General features: G+C 43.4%; 1 protein-coding gene across 1 annotated transcript; it reads left to right on the top strand.

The window, feature by feature from the left end:
• Nucleotides 1-10,425: 10,425 nt before the first annotated feature.
• Nucleotides 10,426-18,809, top strand: ACTA2 (actin alpha 2, smooth muscle). The gene is made up of 9 exons (XM_072129475.1): nt 10,426-10,582; nt 13,381-13,551; nt 14,852-14,980; nt 15,108-15,218; nt 15,583-15,667; nt 15,769-15,930; nt 16,022-16,213; nt 17,809-17,990; nt 18,501-18,809. The coding sequence occupies exons 2-9, from the start codon at nt 13,423-13,425 to the stop codon at nt 18,642-18,644; spliced, it is 1,134 nt and encodes a 377-aa protein (XP_071985576.1). The 5' UTR covers nt 10,426-10,582; nt 13,381-13,422; the 3' UTR covers nt 18,645-18,809.
• The last annotated feature ends 1,413 nt before the right edge of the window (nt 18,810-20,222 follow it).

Below are 20,222 nucleotides of genomic sequence, written 5' to 3'. Positions count from 1 at the left end.
AATGATCCTGTGGTCACTGTGTTCACTGTGTTCACTGGTTTTATTCTATTCTTCACTGTTCTTCACATCTGCTAACTTGTCGGGAGATAATATACACGGGGAACAGTGAAGAATAGATCGCAGATGTTTGCAACTTATCAGAAGACATTATTTTTTAATTAAATAACCCATTTTAATCCCAAACCATGGTCCCTTTGAAAAATGCTCGATTCTCCCATTGACTCGCGCGTGAAAAATGCGCCGAAAACGCAAAAAAAAACGATAACAACACGCGCCAAGGAAAAATGGAACAAAAACGCAGGCAAAAACGTCAGTTTTTCACGCATTGCACCCTGACGTGAAACGCAACGCTAGTGTGGAAGAGGCCTAATGCAGCTAGGCACTTCATACAGCAACACAATAGAGACCTATCTGGTTTCTCTTTCTGTGGTTTGGAAAGAGTTAAGCACAACAATAGAGGTGGAGACAAAAGAAAAAAAATTGTTGAATCGTGAAGGATTTTGGATCCTGACAAAAGATTGTATATACCCTAAAGGTTTCAATGTCAGAAACGACTTGCTTGTCAATTATTAAAAGATGTTTTTACTGTGTATATATTTTTTCTATGTATGTTTTTATACTTGCAACAAGTTCTTTCTTTATCTGTGTCGTATACCAGAAGGGGTTAAGCACCTGCTCACCTGCAATGGGCTGACATCACTTCCCGTGAGCTGGGTATATCAGTATGTAACCCCATTTTGGAAGCTATCTATGACTAAGGACCTTATTGGTCAGAAACGCGTAAGAAGATGCTTTTTTCTGCACTTATGTGTTAATACCTGTAACTTGCTGTGTCACCATGTTTAAATAAAGGTTTCAAGATTCCCGGTGAAACAAAAAGTGCCGACCTCATCTGTTCTGAAGTTTATGTTTGCTTGGGAGAAGAGAAGTACTCTCAGAGGACCATGCACCTACAGTTTTGAGCAGGTTCGTTTGGTGTGTATTCACACACAACAGTGACAAAGCATCTATTGCAAGGAGATGATGAGGGTATGGTTCCATAATTCCAAAAATTTTAAAGATGAATTCTTGAAAATTTTGGCTTTTGAAGTTGAGTTTTATACAGAGGCGTAACGAAGAGAAGCAGGACCCCGTAGCAGATTTCTGAATCTGGGCCCCTTAAAAATTTACATTACACATAACACTTATATACACACACATATTGATATAACTCTATACATAAACATACAGTTCTTCACTTATACACACACATTTATTCACTCAAACATATATATATATAAGGGACTTGCACCCACGACCTCAGCGCTGCATGGCTATATGCTAACCACTGAGCCACCGTGTATATTGGACCTCCTTAGTTTTTTTTTTTTTTTAATAGAGTGAATTTTATAAGTGTCAAATTTCATTATATATGCAAAAAATATACCGATGGAGGTACCAGCCTGGTTACATGTGGTTCGTGCTAAATGCTGAGTCTACCTAAAAATATCTCTGCAGTGCTGTATCAGTTTGTAGACCTGCCTCTGCTCCTATGATAGGCGCTTACACAGCCCTGTTATAGATATGGATTCATTTGGACAGAATTCTTTTCATCTAAATTTCATAAAACCATAAATAAGAGGTATAGTTAGTCGTGTCCCGGCAACAATCTATTCACTACAATGAACTATTTATTTTGATGCAGTAAAAAAAAGCCAAAATCCAGACCCCAGTTTACGCTGCAGATAAATGTGCAGGAGAAGATTTATCAGGTCTTGTATGCCAGTTTTTTAACATAAAGGTCCTGAAATAATCGCCTTTGAACACTCACAGGTTTCTCACTGAAAAGTATTGCATGGTGGTTGTAACGGTCACACAGACAACTGAAGTTACTTGGGAGTACCCGGGAGAAAAGTCTCTATGGGAAGAGTCCGGAGGGAGGAGTCTGTGGACCCTCTGGACCACCAAGGAAGATGGTAAGCGGCCCGTGGTGGTAGCCAAGATAAAGGATATGCAGGAAACAGTCCGAGCCCTGGATGACAGCAGGAACACGGAGGAACACTGGTAACGCTGGCACGAACTGGAGGTGTCTGGGAATGCTGAAGACACACAGGAACACGGAGGCGTCTGGAAACGCTGAAGACACACAGGAACACGGAGGCATCTGGAAACGCTGGAGACACAGAGGAACATGGAGGCGTCTGGAAACGCTGGAGACACACAGGAACATGGAGGCGTCTGGAAACGCTGGAGACACACAGGAACACGGAGGCATCTGGAAACGCTGGAGACACAGAGGAACATGGAGGCGTCTGGAAACGCTGAAGACACACAGGAACACGGAGGCATCTGGAAACGCTGGAGACACACAGGAACACGGAGGCATCTGGAAACGCTGGAGACACACAGGAACATGGAGGCATCTGGAAACGCTGGAGACACACAGGAACATGGAGGCGTCTGGAAACGCTGGAGACACACAGGAACACGGAGGCATCTGGAAACGCTGGAGACACAGAGGAACATGGAGGCATCTGGAAACGCTGGAGACACACAGGAACACGGAGGCGTCTGGAAAAGCTGCAGACACGGAGGCGTTTGGAAACGCTGGAAGACAGGACACTGGCCATTTAAATCCTGAGAAGTTGGCGTGTGCGCCCTAGCACCGGGAGCGTGCGGCCTGGAAGGTAGGAGGCGTGCGGCCTACACTCCGGGACCTGAAGCACAGCCAGGAGAGGTAAGTACAGGCAGGGGGACGGGGACAGGCAGACAGCGGAGCACGTGTTTACCCGCGATCCGCGACATGGATCGGGGGAGCACCCGTGACAGTGGTGCAGCCATCCACCAGATATATTAGGAGGTCTAAGCCTTGAATCTGCCACGACAAGGAATGTGGCCTCCAACATTTGCCAAAATGATACATTTCCACCATAGTCTTTATTGCATGATCATATAACACAAGTGCAATACAGGACAGACCCTCATAAGATTTACTTCTATCCATACTGAGGCATCTGGCTGACCAGTATGTATCAGATCCGGCAGGAATCCAAAGGATAGAAAGATGTAGCAAGCTGCGTCTTTTCATCTTTCTTCCTCCTTCTTAGCAAGAGGCCATGATAGACTAATGGGGACAGATGCAAAGTATTGCATCCATCCCCAGTAATGTAACTGTCCATATAAGGACAGTGACATCACTGGGAGGAACACCCTGAACATCATAAGCAGCCAATCACTGGCTGCTGTATTTGGTCACTCCTCCTGCTACTTTCAGGTGGGAAGGGTGCAGCAGGACAATGTATCCCACATTATGTGCCTACAATGAGATACATCCAAGCCCGCCATTGAAAATGAAACCTATCATTAGGATTTCACCTGCTTCAATGTGGTTATAGGACCTTTGGAGGACTTTCATGTGTTTTAAGAGCAGGAGCAATTGTATGAGGATTTCATGGGTGAAAGTCCTTCTTTGTATAAAATTTGCTGGGTGGTTTGGGTGGCCAGGGCCGCCTAGAAAGATTGGCCCCTGGGTTACCATCAAAACCACATATATTATCTTGCACTACTGAGGTGTAGACCCCTCCTGTGTATGAAACCTACTGTATATATTTTACATGTCCCGCTCTGAAACTGGGACTTGGGGGAATTAGTCTGTATCTTACAGGCAGCTAACAATGGGCAGACAAAAAATTGGGCAATTATTCCTAATGGAAAATCATGTTAACTGTCACTTTTAAGGTTTACTGATATCTTGGAGCCATACTGTAACGGCAGGACACAAACAAGGATAGTAAGTCCTGGCACTGAGACCCCCAATCTGTCCCTACCTACTTATTGGGTCCCCCCTAAAAGGAGGCCAATAACTGGGTGACGTTCCCTCCCTGAGTAAGGTTTGAACATGTAACAATACAGACAAACAAACACAATAAGGTGAGGTATATAATCCAACAGCGGAGAATAACAATAACCAAATCACAATCCAAATAGAGAAGTCAAGACACAGGCAGGAGATCAGAAACCAGAACTAGAGAATACAAGACAAGCTAGAGAACACAGCAAGATAGCAGTCTGACCAGCAAGGGGTCCAGGCTAAAGTGGACACGTGGCATTTTGAACCCATGTTTGGGCTGTTATTTAAATAATCTGCTAAAAAAACACACAAGTTTTTTGAAAACGCATCTTTTTTTGACAGTTTTTTTTCCAATTATCTTAATGAGGATAATTGGAAAAAAGACAAAAACGGTCAAAAAAGCCACGTGTGCCGCCGGCCTTATAGGGAAACTCTGCCCTGCCACAGGTGGAAGGAGCAAGCAATCGCATGTCCACAGTGTTAACTATTGCAAGACAGAATCAGTGAGGGGTTTGGCAGACATCAGGTCAGACATCCACTAAAACCCAGCTCAGACTGCAGGATTGTGTCGCATTCAATCGGATTTTGGCGCAATAGCGCCACTTTCGTGCGACAGAAATGGGGGGAGGTGGGCCCTCAGACGATCCGATAGATTCGGACTGAGCGCGGGATTTAACTTTAAAATTGTGTCGCAAGACATGCAGGTACAAACAACAGGAAGGTGAACTCCATCGGACCTGAGCGGGGAAACGACAGATGCAGGAAATCGGGCGCACAAAGTAAGTGAATCGCGGCACAGTGCCTTTTTGTCGGACAACGCACAGCGGGGATCGCGACAGGACTGGGAAAGTAAATGTGCCCCAGTGTCCCCTAATCCTACTAGCACGGATAAAGGAGACAGCAGGCGCAGACGTGACACATCAATGTGTTTGACTGAAACATTGTTTTAAACCAGGACATTACTGCAGCATATGGATAAAAAATATCTACAACTTCCATTATTTCATATATGAATAACAGGGCAGTTACAATACACTACAATACACAATGGGCCACATTTACTAAGGGTCCGCACCCCGCATTTCTGTCAGGTTTCCTGACTATTTCCGATTAGCGCCGTATTTAACTGGGGTTTTTGGCACACGCGATCGGATTTTGGTGCAAACTTTCATGTGACATGAATTGGGGAGGGTGGGCCGTCGGACAACGCGACTAATTCGGACTAAGCGCAGGATTTAAAATTCAAACTGTGTCGCAAGACAATGCACTCACATACACCGGGAAGAAGAAGGTGAACTCCGACGGACCTCAGCGCAGCGAAAATGGACGCATGATCTTACTGAATCGTGGCAGCACTGAATACTCGTCAGACAACGTCGGACTTGGGGATCGCGACGGGACGTGTAAGTAAATCTGCCCCTATATGTACATCCTGTGTGAGGCTACATTGCCCCAGGTTAGATGATGGGATGTAGACTTTAGATGGTGATTCTACCTCTCTGCTTCCAATTATACAACCACAGAACATGAAATAAGACAACTGTACGGCCATGGGAATCCCAGCTGCTTGCAGTAAACACTTGTAGCACGCTGACAGGTCCAGTGCAAATAAAGGGAAATATCCTCGTATGACCCTTAGTGCAATGTACTGACTTGCGTACAAAATATATACAGAAAAGAATCAATAGACGAATCGGGATCCAGTGAACAATTATGACCTCATTCAGATCAATACTTATTACCAATATCTGTAATAAATCTGGTATTGGGCCTGTAATATGATTCCCGTACATAACAGATGAATATGTAATCCCGAAGTATAGAAGGGGTTTCCAGTAAAGAGATCCTGACCTAAACATAGAATAAGATATATTAGATCGGTCGGTTTTGTCATTTGGGACCACAGAATAATAATTGTATAAGGTGAGTGTAAGACCACCACTGATGTGATAAAGGTGGATGAGTCTGCAATATATTTGAGTCCCTTGGATGCCATTAGTTGCTATCTACTGACTAATTCTACTAGAGAGACCATTACTACTAAAGATGAGATCTTCTTAGTAAACGGCATTGTCTTTGTATTCTTGTCAGAGTATATAATGTGGACTGGCTACTAGGGACATCAGGCGTCACTGGGGGTATAACAGGGGGCACCATCCATGAGGCGAGTTGAGCCTCATGTTTCAGGAAGCACCATCTGTAACACAATGGGACTCATTTACTAAGGGGCCGAATCGCCGGGTTTCCCGAATATTACCATTTTGCCCCTTTTATCCCTGAATTGCCCCGGGTTTTTGGCGCACGTGATTGGATTGTGTGGCATCGGCGCTGTCTTTCACGCAACGGAAATCGGGGGGCGTGGCCGTCGGAAAACCCGACGGATTCTGAAAAACTGCAGTATTTTAAAAAAATTATGTCGTAAGATCAGCACTTACATGCACTGGGGAAAAGAAGGTGAACTCCGGCAGACCTCGGCGCAGCAGCGACACCTGGTGGACATCGGGCGCACGATCTTAGTGAATCACGGCAGAACCCGAATCCTCGACGGAGAACGCGCCGCTGGATCGCGACTGGACCGGGTAAGTAAATGAGCCCCAATGGGAGGAAAGCATGAGGGGCGCAATCACCTGCTACAGGGCAGGACCTGACACTTAAAAATATTAGGGCAGATTTATAAAAAGTGTCCTAAGGTTAGACAGTGCGGAGTTAGACTACACCGTCTTATTCTGCACCACATTCACAGAAGTGTCTAATGCCGGATGATAAATCTGTCCTAGTATAAGACTGTCTAGTCCTACTCTGCGCCTCCTATTAGCTAGATTACTTAAAACCATAAAACTAGGAAAACATTCTGTCAGTTCAGCAGTATTTTTGGCGCAAAGACTTTTTTGGTGTGATGCTACGCCCCCTTTCATAGACCACGCCCCAGAAAACTATCCAAAACTCTATATAAATGTGGTGCTGACAATTTCTCAGACAGATTAATAAGTCTCTCCCATTTCTCTTGTGTCAGCATGGGCGCGAGACTCTGTATGGAGAACCCACTTACTAAAAATTAACCTCATATATTACTACTGCATGGGGTGGAGGGGGCGCCATTCTATAGCAGCAGAAAGTTTAGGTTCACCCCTGGGTATAACGTCCATCATTACTTTACAAGGGTCCAGAGGCGAAGCATGAAGCTCCAGGGACCTGATGCTAAATCTGTAACAGCCCCCACCACCGTATGATGCATATAATACTAGGGCCCCCACCACCGTATGATGCATATAATACTAGGGCCCCCACCACCGTATGATGTATATAATACTAGGGCCCCCACCACCATATGATGTATATAATACTAGGGCCCCCACCACCGTATGATGTATATAATACTAGAGCCCCCACCACCATATGATGTATATAATACTAGGGCCCCCACCACCATATGATGTATATAATACTAGGGCCCCCACCACCGTATGATGTATATAATACTAGGGCCCCCACCACCGTATGATGTATATAATACTAGGGCCCCCACCACCGTATGATGTATATAATACTAGGGCCCCCACCACCGTATGATGTATATAATACTAGGGCCCCCACCACCGTATGATGTATATAATACTAGAGCCCCCACCACCATATGATGTATATAATACTAGGGCCCCCACCACCATATGATGTATATAATACTAGGGCCCCCACCACCATATGATGTATATAATACTAGGGCCCCCACCACCGTATGATGTATATAATACTAGAGCCCCCACCACCATATGATGTATATAATACTAGGGCCCCCACCACCATATGATGTATATAATACTAGGGCCCCCACCACCGTATGATGTATATAATACTAGGGCCCCCACCACCGTATGATGTATATAATACTAGGGCCCCCACCACCATATGATGTATATAATACTAGGGCCACTACCACCATATGATGTATATAATACTAGGGCCCCCACCACCATATGATGTATATAATACTAGGGCCCCCACCCCCATGTGATGTATATAATACTAGGGCCCCCACCACCATATGATGTATATAATACTAGGGCCACTACCACCATATGATGTATATAATACTAGGGCCCCCACCACCATGTGATGTATATAATACTAGGGCCACTACCACCATATGATGTATATAATACTAGGGCCCCCACCACCATATGATGTATATAATACTAGGGCCTCCACCACCGTATGATGTATATAATACTAGGGCCCCCACCACCATATGATGTATATAATACTAGGGCCCCCACCACCGTATGATGTATATAATACTAGGGCCCCCACCACCGTATGATGTATATAATACTAGGGCCCCCACCACCATATGATGTATATAATACTAGGGCCACTACCACCATATGATGTATATAATACTAGGGCCCCCACCACCATATGATGTATATAATACTAGGGCCCCCACCCCCATGTGATGTATATAATACTAGGGCCCCCACCACCATATGATGTATATAATACTAGGGCCACTACCACCATATGATGTATATAATACTAGGGCCCCCACCACCATGTGATGTATATAATACTAGGGCCACTACCACCATATGATGTATATAATACTAGGGCCCCCACCACCATATGATGTATATAATACTAGGGCCACTACCACCATATGATGTATATAATACTAGGGCCCCCACCACCATGTGATGTATATAATACTAGGGCCACTACCACCATATGATGTATATAATACTAGGGCCCCCACCACCATATGATGCATATAATACTAGGGCCCCCACCACCATATGATGTATATAATACTAGGGCCCCCACCACCATATGATGTATATAATACTAGGGCCCCCACCACCATATGATGTATATAATACTAGGGCCCCCACCACCATATGATGTATATAATACTAGGGCCACTACCACCATATGATGTATATAATACTAGGGCCCCCACCACCATGTGATGTATATAATACTAGGGCCACTACCACCATATGATGTATATAATACTAGGGCCCCCACCACCATATGATGTATATAATACTAGGGCCCCCACCACCATATGATATATATAATACTTATATGTGGTAGAGGAGCCTCTGCTCTTCCATTGGACCAGGGTCCAGATGTGACGAACTCCTCTACACCCCCCATACACTTATACTCCTGATACAAAGTAAATTGTGCAATTAAAAAAAAATGAGAATCATAATTGTCCAGGGTGTGTCTGCATAGGACATATATAGTAACATTTTACTTACTTGCAAAGTCTATTCGAAAAAAAACTTTTGTGTAAGCATGGCAGTGTGTATGATAACAAAATCCGGTAAAGAGGCGAGGATATGAGAGGGAAAGTCAAAAATGTCTATCAAATCTAAGTAATCAATCACTGGTGGTTGACTTTTCAGTGAAGCTGCAGTACCCTGGAATAGCCACTACACAGTGAATGGATACATATGTTGGAAAGCACGGTGGCTCAGTGGTTAGCACTACAGCCTTGCAGCACTAGGGTCCAGGGTTTAAGTCCCATCCAGGTCAACATCTGCAAAGAATTTGTATGTTTTCTTTGTGTTTTTGCGTGTGTTTCCTCCTACAGTCCAAAACATACTGGTAGGTTGATTAGATTGTGAGCCCCATGGGGACAGGGACTGATTTGGCAAGCTCTGTGTATCCTGTGTGCACTATATAAATAAAGGAGTTATTATATGCTTCCACATATTACGCATGTTATAATTATAGTATTAGGGGCGAGGTGTGGGTTGGAGCTCTTGTGTTCTAGTATAAAATTTGCATCGGAACCAAATATCATCTGTTAAAGGGAACTTGTCTCCAGATTTTACCACACTAAACTACTAGCCTCCTCAGGTAGGGGATGAAATGTCCTTTCTAAAATTCCCTCTTTTCTGTGAAATATCCCCTATTTTCCTATAAAACACCTTCAGGCATATGAAAAGAGTCATATTTTACCAGAGATGAGTCACTTTAGACACCCCTATCTTTGGTTCTATAGCACCTAGAAACATGCTGAGGTCATATTAAAGATAATAATGTCATTTTTCAGCGTTTATAGTTGTAGCGCTCAGTTTCTGGAATCCCTGTGTCTCTCCCTTTTTGGAGAACAGATTCCTAGGATATGTAAAGAGTCCTATTTTACCAGAAATGAGTCACTTTAGACACCCCTATCTTTGATTCTATAGCACCTAGAAACATGCTGATGTCATATTAAAGATAATAATGTCATTTTTCAGCGTTTATAGTTGTAGCGCTCAGTTTCTGGGATCCCTGTGTCACTCCCTTTTTGGAGAATGGATTCCTATATGAACTCCTAGACTGAGTGCACACCATACCTTCCCCCCGCCATCAGATGTACAATGTATCTGCCCTGTATGGAAGAATGTTTACTTGATGCCAGGGGCGGCCTGTCAGTAGTACAGTATGACAGTATTTTACCAGCTGTCCTGAATTTTTTACATTTGTTTATATTCCACCGTTGAAATCTCCTCCTGTTCCTTGAGTACTATAATGGAATGCAATGGAAGAGACCCAGGGTCCTCATCCACCCAGATTAGAGGTTTTTGTCTTGAGGTCCCTATATGGATGTGTTGGAGTGAGAGATGGGGTTGAAGTCTGTCTGTGCTCCTTCTTTGGGAAGCTGGTGGGAGGGGAACAGGCCAACAGACTATATAGTCAAACATGTTCCAGATTTCTAGTGCACCATCCCGGAGCAGCTAACCCCAGCAAAGCACCGTCAGGGTAAGTGACACCTGGTCCTCATCTACCTCTACAATGGGATTGACTACTAGAGCCCTAGAGCAGTGCGTGTCTGACTTCTTATGACTTTCCTTTTTCAACTTTCTTTTATGCAAACACTTCCCATGTCTTCATTTTACATGCACTGAAAAGTTTTGGAATGGAGACATAGCAGAGCTGAGTTTATTAACCGGCACAAGTCGTAGTGAAATAACATTGTAAAACTGCCATAAACTAAACTACTAAAGTAGTAAAATGACAAGTTCAGCTCTGCTACATCTGTAAATGAGTCAGTGCCTGCACATAGGACAAAGTAGTAAAATGACAAGTTCAGCTCTGCTACATCTGTAAATGAGTCAGTGCCTGCACATAGGACAAAGTAGTAAAATGACAAGTTCAGCTCTGCTGCATCTGTAAATGAGTCAGTGCCTGCACATAGGACAAAGTAGTAAAATGACAAGTTCAGCTCTGCTACATCTGTAAATGAGTCAGTGCCTGCACATAGGAAATGCTATTTTATTTTTTCATTGTGCTTTGGGAAATTGTCTCCAAGAAAACTGGAAGCAGATGCTTAACCATTTGTCGCCTGGATGTAACTGGGACTCAGTAGAGCAATCCAGATGTGTTTAGTAATACTTGCTGATAAGGGGAAGGGGCTGAGATAAAAGTAAGCGGCAGGTTTGGGGGCTAATGGTTATGCTCATTGCTAGTAGAATATATAAGGTCGAAAAAAGGGTAAGGTCGAATATATTCTGTCTCCATTTTTTGTGACTGATTGAGTATTTGGATAGATCTTGTCCCTCCCATGTTATATCCCTATGTAGACCATTTCACTTGAAACATTATTAATACTGTCTTATTCACACCCCTGCCGCAGTTTGCCAGGGTTACGACCCCCTGAGCACATGTCTGAACAAAAAACTTTTGTATGTTTTTAACATGTAAAACACAATAAAATTCATATATTTTTCATGATACACAATGTGGTGGAACTTCTGTTTTTTGGTTTATTCATTGCTAGTAGAGGCCTGACGGGAGGCGGAACATCCTTTCACAGTATCATAAGTATACATGTAGCAGTGCTGAGATGGTTGTTTAGCTATTTAGTGGCTGCACAGATAGAAGTCCTCTAAGTTCTAGTAACTCATTATATTTTACCTGCATTCCTGTGTTGATAACTTGATGTGTCACGCCAAATAGCAAACTCAGCTCTACTACATCTATCTCACTGGTTTGGTGGTCTATGACTAAATATGGCTCGTGCTTGGAGTAGTTCTATAAATTCTACATTTTTTACTTGCCCCTCCCAGGCTGACTTTTTTTTTTCTGATTTGGCTGGCAGTAAAGTCTTGGATGTGAGTTTGAACGAACAAAACCCCTGACCTGGAATTCTGCTCCCAAAACAGACTATTTCCTAATTAGGAAATGGATGTTGTGAGCCCCGTCACTTCATGTGGGGCATCGAGGCGAGCGCTGCCTGCGTGCACTGCTACAGCTGCTTCATGTACTTTAAACCGAATTTGATTACTTTTTTTTTTTTCCAAATTTTAATTTTTTTTCATTTTTGAAAATGTGTCAAAAATAGAATTTAAAGGCATATTCACACACAGCAGTTTTTGGAGATATTTTAAAGGAATGGTAATGAATCCGGATGGATCCACTTGGTTTGGGGTTTTTTTTTCCCAAAAACTGCTGTGTTTGAAAGCTCCCTATGAGGAATTAGTATGAAACTACTGATGAGTCATTACTATTGTGAAAGGTGGAGATCTTGTAACACTGTAGCAGTTTATTACTTTACAATCATGACTGTAATCTAAATCTACTTCAGCGAAATAACAACAATATCATTAGAGTTAGTGGAGCTGGTGATTTCCTCTTAGGGATTTTTTTTGACAGGGGATTTCTTCTACACGACAGACAATAGAATGGCTAGAAAAGATGTGACCTAGTTAGAAAGATTACTTCGATGACATCAGACAAATACCTTTTATATATTTTGACCCTTCATGCTTGCCCAATGGTTAAAAAACATGTTTTATTTTCCCAAAACAGCGCCACCACTGACCATGGTTTGTGCTGGTATTGCAGCTGTATTTGGGTGACTGGAGCTTCGCTGCAATACCACACACTACCCACAGTCGGAGCTGTTTTTGGAAGAAAGTAGTCTGGACGACCCCTTTAACTATTACTAGAAGTGGCTAAACTGGCTGCCCAAAAATAACTTTATAACTTGTCCATGGGGTGAGGAAACATGGATCAGCATAAGCCACGCCCATGTATGCTGGGTGGAGTTTTAACAGGATTTTAAAAACCCTTTCCACTACATGGGGAGGATGAGGACAGGGCTAAAAGTAAGATTTCTGTAGGCAGATTTTTTTTTTTTGGGCGGGGGGGGAGTAAAACAAACCTTCAGCAGAGATTTCCTAAATTTTCATGAAGCTACAAAAACACAATCCATCCGGACATGAGGTTCTACATGCCCATGAAGACTTATGACCGTATAATGCCAAAGTCTTAAAGGGGTCACCTTAATCTTGGACTCTAGTAACTTCCGAGGGTCATGATTGATAAGGATCCTGAATACTGGAGCTTATTAACAACTATAAATATTCCTTTCTGGTTACATTTCTTCAATCCTGTTTTTTTATTCTATATGTAATTATAAATAAGTAAAAGATTATTTCTGCACTGAGACATAATATATTATAATTACTTTATCTATAGTTGCTTGAAAAGATGAATAAAATGTTCAAAAACATTTTCTAAAAAAAACTTGATTTCTTCTCCTTTTACCTCCACAGGTTTCTTGTTTGAGAGGCTTGAGTAAGTTATAATAACACAAAATGTGTGACGAGGAAGATACTACTGCATTGGTGTGCGACAATGGTTCCGGACTTTGTAAGGCGGGCTTCGCTGGGGATGACGCTCCGAGAGCAGTATTCCCTTCCATCGTGGGTCGCCCCAGGCATCAGGTAATAATAATAATTCTTTATTTATGTAGCGCACACAGATTACGCGGCGCTGCACAAAGCTTCCCAAATCATTCCCTGTCCCCATGGGGCTCACAATATAAACAACCTAACAGTATGTTTTGGTGTGTGGGAGGAAACTGGAGGACCCGGAGGAAACCCACGCAAACACGGAGAGAACATACAAACTCTTTGTAGATGTTGACCTGGGTGGGATTTGAACCCAGGACTCCAGTGCTGCAAGGCAGAAGTGCTACCCACTCAGCCTCCGTGCTGCCCTAAAAAGATGTCCTTTGTAGAGAATTATCTAAAATAGCTGGATACCTTTCCCAATTAATAGAGATCGATGGATGAAGCAGCACTCCAAAGAAAATAAAGTGAAACATTTTTATTCCAGCGTGGATGCGACGTTTGGTCTTGTCTATAAAGACATTTTCAAGCATGACAATGTCTTTATAGAAAAGATGAAACGTCGCATCCACGGCGGAATAAAAAGTTTTCACTTTATTTTCTTTGGAGTGCCGCTTCATCCATCGATCTCTGCTAGTACTGGTGGGGTTTGTCTGACCCCTGGCGAAGACCTGCACCCTACTGCCTTCACACGGTGCCGCTACACCATCTCTTCTCTTTACTTTCCCAATTAATAGTTACAATTTCTATGTGATTTTTGCATAAAGGATCCAGAATCCTTTCTCACACTGTCATTTTGAATGCTAAAAATATAGATCTTCCAGGGATCTCACCTTCCCTAAAAGAGAAGACAGATAGGCTGAAACTAATACATAGTCACATCCATCATTATAAAACAAAATTAACTAGCTAGAGTATATCCGTAGTATCCATTATTACCTTAGGGCTAGCTCTAGGGTCATTTTCTTCCTGATTTGCATACTATTTCCCATGGATTGTTACACTCAACTGAATCTCTACAAGGAGAACCCATTGCTTCAGAGAAGAAACCTAGATTATCTACAAGAAGTATCATTCCTTCAAGCTCTAGGACCACCATGATCTGATCAACACTCTTGAGACTGGGACTCCATAACCAAGACCAGTGGCGTAAACTAGAAGCTGATGGGCCCCAGTGCAAAGTCTGTGCCAGGCCCCCAACTATAATGTGTGGTTCATAGTAATAGTCTTCTCATATGGGAAAGTGACACCATGAGGGCCCCCTAAACTTCTTGGGCCCAGGTGCAATTGCAGCCCCTGCACCCCCTAAAGTTACGCCCCTGACCAAGACTATTTATACAGCTCTATATTGTATAGGCCATATGGATAATCTCTTCTCTTTCTCCTTACACAGGGTGTGATGGTAGGTATGGGTCAGAAGGACAGCTACGTTGGTGATGAAGCTCAGAGCAAAAGAGGTATCCTCACACTGAAGTACCCTATTGAACACGGCATCATCACAAACTGGGATGACATGGAGAAGGTACGCACCCCTTATCGCTATGTACATCATTGTTCTATAGTTGATAGTGGCTATCAAGGGTAATGTGATATTTTAGATTTCTGCCTTGTATATTTCTATATACGTTTTTTTTTTTTTCCTCTTCAAGATCTGGCATCACAGTTTCTACAATGAATTGCGTGTGGCTCCAGAGGAACACCCAACCCTTCTCACAGAGGCTCCATTGAATCCCAAAGCTAACCGTGAAAAAATGACCCAGGTAAAGACAGTTTATTCATCCAATACTATAGAAACAAAAGCAGATTCATTCTGTAGGTAGGTCCACCTTCATCTGGGGCAAATATCAAGTTTTATGCCTCTAATTTTTAATAATTTTGTATAGGTAGCCTACTCACCCTATAGAAACCTTTTCACCAAGGCTACAATTAGCTCATATAGGATATCATTTAGTAAGGTAATATTGCAGGACCATGTTGTCTTGAAAAGATGATGATCTTATGACAAACATATCTGAACGTCCAGCCAAGAAAACATTTTTAGGGAGGACTCATGTATAGTTTTTTAAGTTACTATAACGACTAGGACTCTAGAGTTTGCTTCAAGTGTGTTCTCTTTCCTTGCAGATTATGTTTGAGACCTTCAATGTACCAGCAATGTATGTCGCTATCCAGGCGGTGCTATCCCTTTATGCTTCTGGCCGTACAACTGGTAAGTCAAAACTAGAATAAAATGACCTCTAAAGTCCATATAGACATCTGCGACCTTTTCTTATATGGCAGTAGTTGAGTAACATTTGCCTCTTTTTCTAGGTATCGTACTTGACTCTGGTGATGGTGTCACCCACAATGTACCAATTTATGAAGGTTATGCCCTCCCTCATGCCATTATGCGTCTTGATCTGGCTGGTCGTGACCTAACAGACTACCTCATGAAGATCTTGACTGAACGCGGCTATTCTTTTGTAACTACTGGTAAGGCTGATCGTTTTCTTGTAGACACCCGATAAACTTACAGTAGGGGCTGGGAACTATGAATAATTATCGCCTTTTCTCCTGTGTATAGCTGAGCGTGAAATTGTCCGTGATATCAAGGAGAAGCTGTGCTACGTAGCTCTGGACTTTGAAAATGAAATGGCCACCGCTGCCTCCTCTTCTTCCCTTGAAAAGAGCTACGAACTTCCGGACGGTCAAGTCATCACCATTGGCAATGAGAGGTTCCGCTGCCCCGAAACCCTCTTCCAGCCTTCTTTCATTGGTGAGCTCCATGAATTAATTTTCATTTTAATTTTTCCTACTAATACCTAACAATAGGCCTGTTATGAACAATGGTCTAAAAAATGTCTGATGTGTCTGTTCATCTATAAGAGTGGCAGGAGAGAAGACCAGGAAAAAGCGCTAATAGGGCGATAACGTTCAAGATATAAAATATAAAGGAGAGTCGAAAAAAATCAGCCCACCCGTTATGGTTGTGCTGAAGATAATTAAACATCTTTTGTAAGATATCGTATGGTGCTGCCTTCAAAATGGGGTGGATCGTCCGTATTCAGTTGCCACACTGGACAGGATTGGAGTAGATCTGGTATGGTCTATTGAAATGGCACAATCGGATCAAGGAGTTAGGCGTGGGTGGTGATACAAATGATCTTTATCGTTAGAGTGTTGACAACGCTTTTTGTAATAAAGTACCCAGGGGCGTAACTACAGTGGTAGCAGCTGCTATGGGGTCCACAGTATCATGGGGGGCCCCGGCATCTGGGATATTTGGTGTGTGTATTTGTGATGTGTATGTGATGTGTATTTGCTGTATGTCTGTGTATATGTATGTCGGTGTTTATACACTGTTTGTATATTTTTTTACAAGGTATGCGGGCCCCATTCAGAAGTTCGCTATGGGGCCCTACCTCTCACTGAAAGTACCCCTTTATCAAGTGTAAAAGTACTAATGCTGAGGGTGAATGAATGCCGTGGGTATATGCATTCATCCACCTTCGGCATCAGTCTTTTTACACTTGATAAAGGAATACTTAACCCCGAAACACGTTGTGATGTCAAGATGTTCCAAAAATAAAAATTATTTGTTTCCCCATCTACGCCTACCTCCTTGACCTTAAAGCGCCATTTCAATAGACCATACCAGATCTGTTCATCTACAAATGACGGAAACACATGAAAGCAAAACCATAGATCACATAAACTACCCATTTATACAATGTGTAATCAATGGAGATAAGTCAAAGGAAGGCTAAATGACTAATAAAGAGTTGAGAAACAAAAACATAGACTGGAAGCACAAAAAAATATACCAACCCTTCTTTTCTCCGTTTTCTCTGTCGTATTTTATCTCGCATTACAGTAAAAATTGGTAAATGTGTGAAGTAATCTTCTCTGAATCTCATGAACACATTCAGGTCTACCTCCCCCTTATCACTGCTTAGTGACTGGCTGTAAGACAACTGGCTGGAGCAGAAGAAGCATATTAATAAGCTCCGCCCCCATGTTAAGCCCCACCTTCTCATTCAGACAAAGGTGCAGCATAGGATCTGAGATTACCCTCTTTATCCTTAGGGTGTGTCCACATGTTAAATTATTTAGATGCAGTTTTTGAAGCCAAAAGCAGGTGTGGGTGATAATGGGTGAGAACATATCATTGAGAGAAGCTGCTTCTCTTCTTTTTTTCACTCCACTCTTGGTTTGGTCATCAAAAACTGCATCTAAAAAAACTGATCGTGTGGACGCTGCCTCAAACCATTTTGTCACCATCAGAGCCATTGAATTTTTTTTCGTCTACAGGTTCAGATTAGGTGAACTGTATTTGTCTCCTAACCTTTTATAACGCATTGTACTACACAGGAATGGAATCTGCTGGTATCCATGAAACCACTTACAACAGCATCATGAAATGTGACATTGACATCAGGAAGGATCTGTATGCCAACAACGTACTGTCAGGAGGTACCACCATGTACCCTGGCATTGCTGACAGAATGCAAAAAGAAATCACTGCTTTGGCTCCCAGCACAATGAAAATCAAGGTAAATGCAGAACATTATGGGGCTCATCTACTAAGGGTCCGCGGAACGCATTTTCGCCGGGACTATTTCCGTATTGCGTCGAATTGCCCCGAGATTTTGGTGCACGCAATCAGATTTTGGTGCTTCGGCGCCGGCTTGCATGCAACACAAATTGGGGGGCGGGCCATCGGACAACCCGACAGATTCGGACAACGCACGGGATTTAACATTTAGGATTGTGTCGCAAGACACGCACTTACAAGCACCGGGAAGAAGCAGGTGAACTCCGGCGGACCTCGGTGCGGAAGCGGATGCAGGAACTCGAGCGCACAATCTTAGTGAATCGCGGAAGATCCGAATCCTCGTCGGACAACGCACCGCAGGATCGCAACAGGACCGGGTAAGTAAATCTGCCCCTGTATTTATATATTCTCCATACAAAGTTTCACAGAAGAGTCTTTATACAATCAATAAAATTCCAAGATTCTGAAATCTTTCAGCAAATGACTTTTCTCTCCATTGTCCCCATAGATCATCGCTCCTCCAGAACGCAAGTACTCTGTCTGGATTGGTGGATCCATCTTGGCGTCCCTGTCTACCTTCCAGCAGATGTGGATCAGCAAACCAGAATACGATGAAGCCGGCCCCTCCATTGTGCACCGCAAATGCTTTTAAACGTCCTTTCCTTTTATATTGTCTTCAATTCCAAGATATATCTTCAAGTGTACTCCAAGTACATGGCCACCATTTCATTCCAAAATATGTCTTAGGCTCTAATTCGATAAAGTATTTTTTTTTTGTTTTTGTTTGTTATGAATAAAGCTTAATCTATTCTACAAATAGCATCTATTGAACTGTTTGTATCATACAGATCTGTACATGTAGTAGAGTGACACCTAGGGGATAATACAGAAATTACTAAAATAATGTGCAGTATTATATTGTGAAGACAACTATTTCCAGTTAAAAGCTTCCAATACTTGATATTTTGAAGAAATTGAATCAAGAGTTGTTATATGGTGCCCTAGTATAATAAAATACCCCTTTGGCTATTCAAGGGGTTCAGCAGCAGCTTTATAATCAAATCAAGTCAGACTTGTTAAGCCATAGCTCCCAACCGTCCTGGATTAGGTGTGACATACCCTATTTTTTAGAGCTGTCCCACCATTCCGGACATTTGGGAATTTGTCCCAGTTTGCCCTGCTGTGTCCGGCACATGTCTGCTGCATCCTGCCTTCTGATCCTAACAAGAATCGCTTGTCGAGATCAGTCTGAGCTTCTGGGGGGCACACTATCATGGAGAGCTACTTTAGTGGGCACACTATGATGTGGAACCGCTGGGGGGTACAGTATGATGGGGAGCTATTGGGGGTTACAAATTATGAGGTGGAACTGCTGCGGGGAACACTATGATGTGAAGCTGCTGGGGGGTGCACACTATGATGGGGAGCTTCTTGGGGGTGCACACTGATGTGGGGGTGCACACTGTGAGGTGGAGCTGCTGCAGGGAACACTATGATGACAAACTGCTGGGGGCACACTATCATGGAGAAAATCATGTGGAGCTGCTGGGGGGCACACTATGATGTGGGGCTGCTGGGGGGTGCTCAATGTGATGTGGGGGTGCACACTGATGTGGAGCTGCTGGGGGGTGCACAATCTGATGTGGGGCTGCTGGGGGGTGCACACTGTCATGTGGAGCTGCTGGGGGGTGCACAATGTGATGTAGGGCTGCTGGGGGGTGCACACTGTGATGTGGAGCTGCTGGGGGTGCACAATGTGATGTGGAGCTGCTGGGGGCACACTATGATGGGTAGCCGCTGGGGCACACAATGTGATGTGGAGCTGCTGGGGGGGGGGGGGCGCTCAATGTGATGTGGATCTGCTGGGGGCACACTATGATGGGTAGCCGCTGGGGCACACTAATGATGTGGAGCTTCTGGAGGGAGGCACACTATTACGTGGTTGTGCTGGGGGGCACACTATCATGGGGAGCTGCTGGGAGGGCATACTAATTATCGGTAGCTGCTAGGGAGCTACAATATGAGGGGGCCTGAAAATGTGGGAGCCACAATATTAGGGGGTATGGGGGGCACTAAGGGAGAAACTATACTGTGTAGGGGTGGGGCAAGGGGTTGGTCAAAAGGCATGGCCTTCCACGGTGTGCATAGCCACTCCGAAAGTTGGGAGATAGGGGGACCAAACCAACACCAAATTTTATACTGAGAAAGACCTTCACCTCCCAGTATAAAG

This window comes from Engystomops pustulosus, chromosome 11, assembly GCF_040894005.1.
Source record: "Engystomops pustulosus chromosome 11, aEngPut4.maternal, whole genome shotgun sequence".
Classification (NCBI taxonomy): domain Eukaryota; kingdom Metazoa; phylum Chordata; class Amphibia; order Anura; family Leptodactylidae; genus Engystomops; species Engystomops pustulosus.
This window is presented reverse-complemented; position numbering and strand designations above follow the sequence as displayed.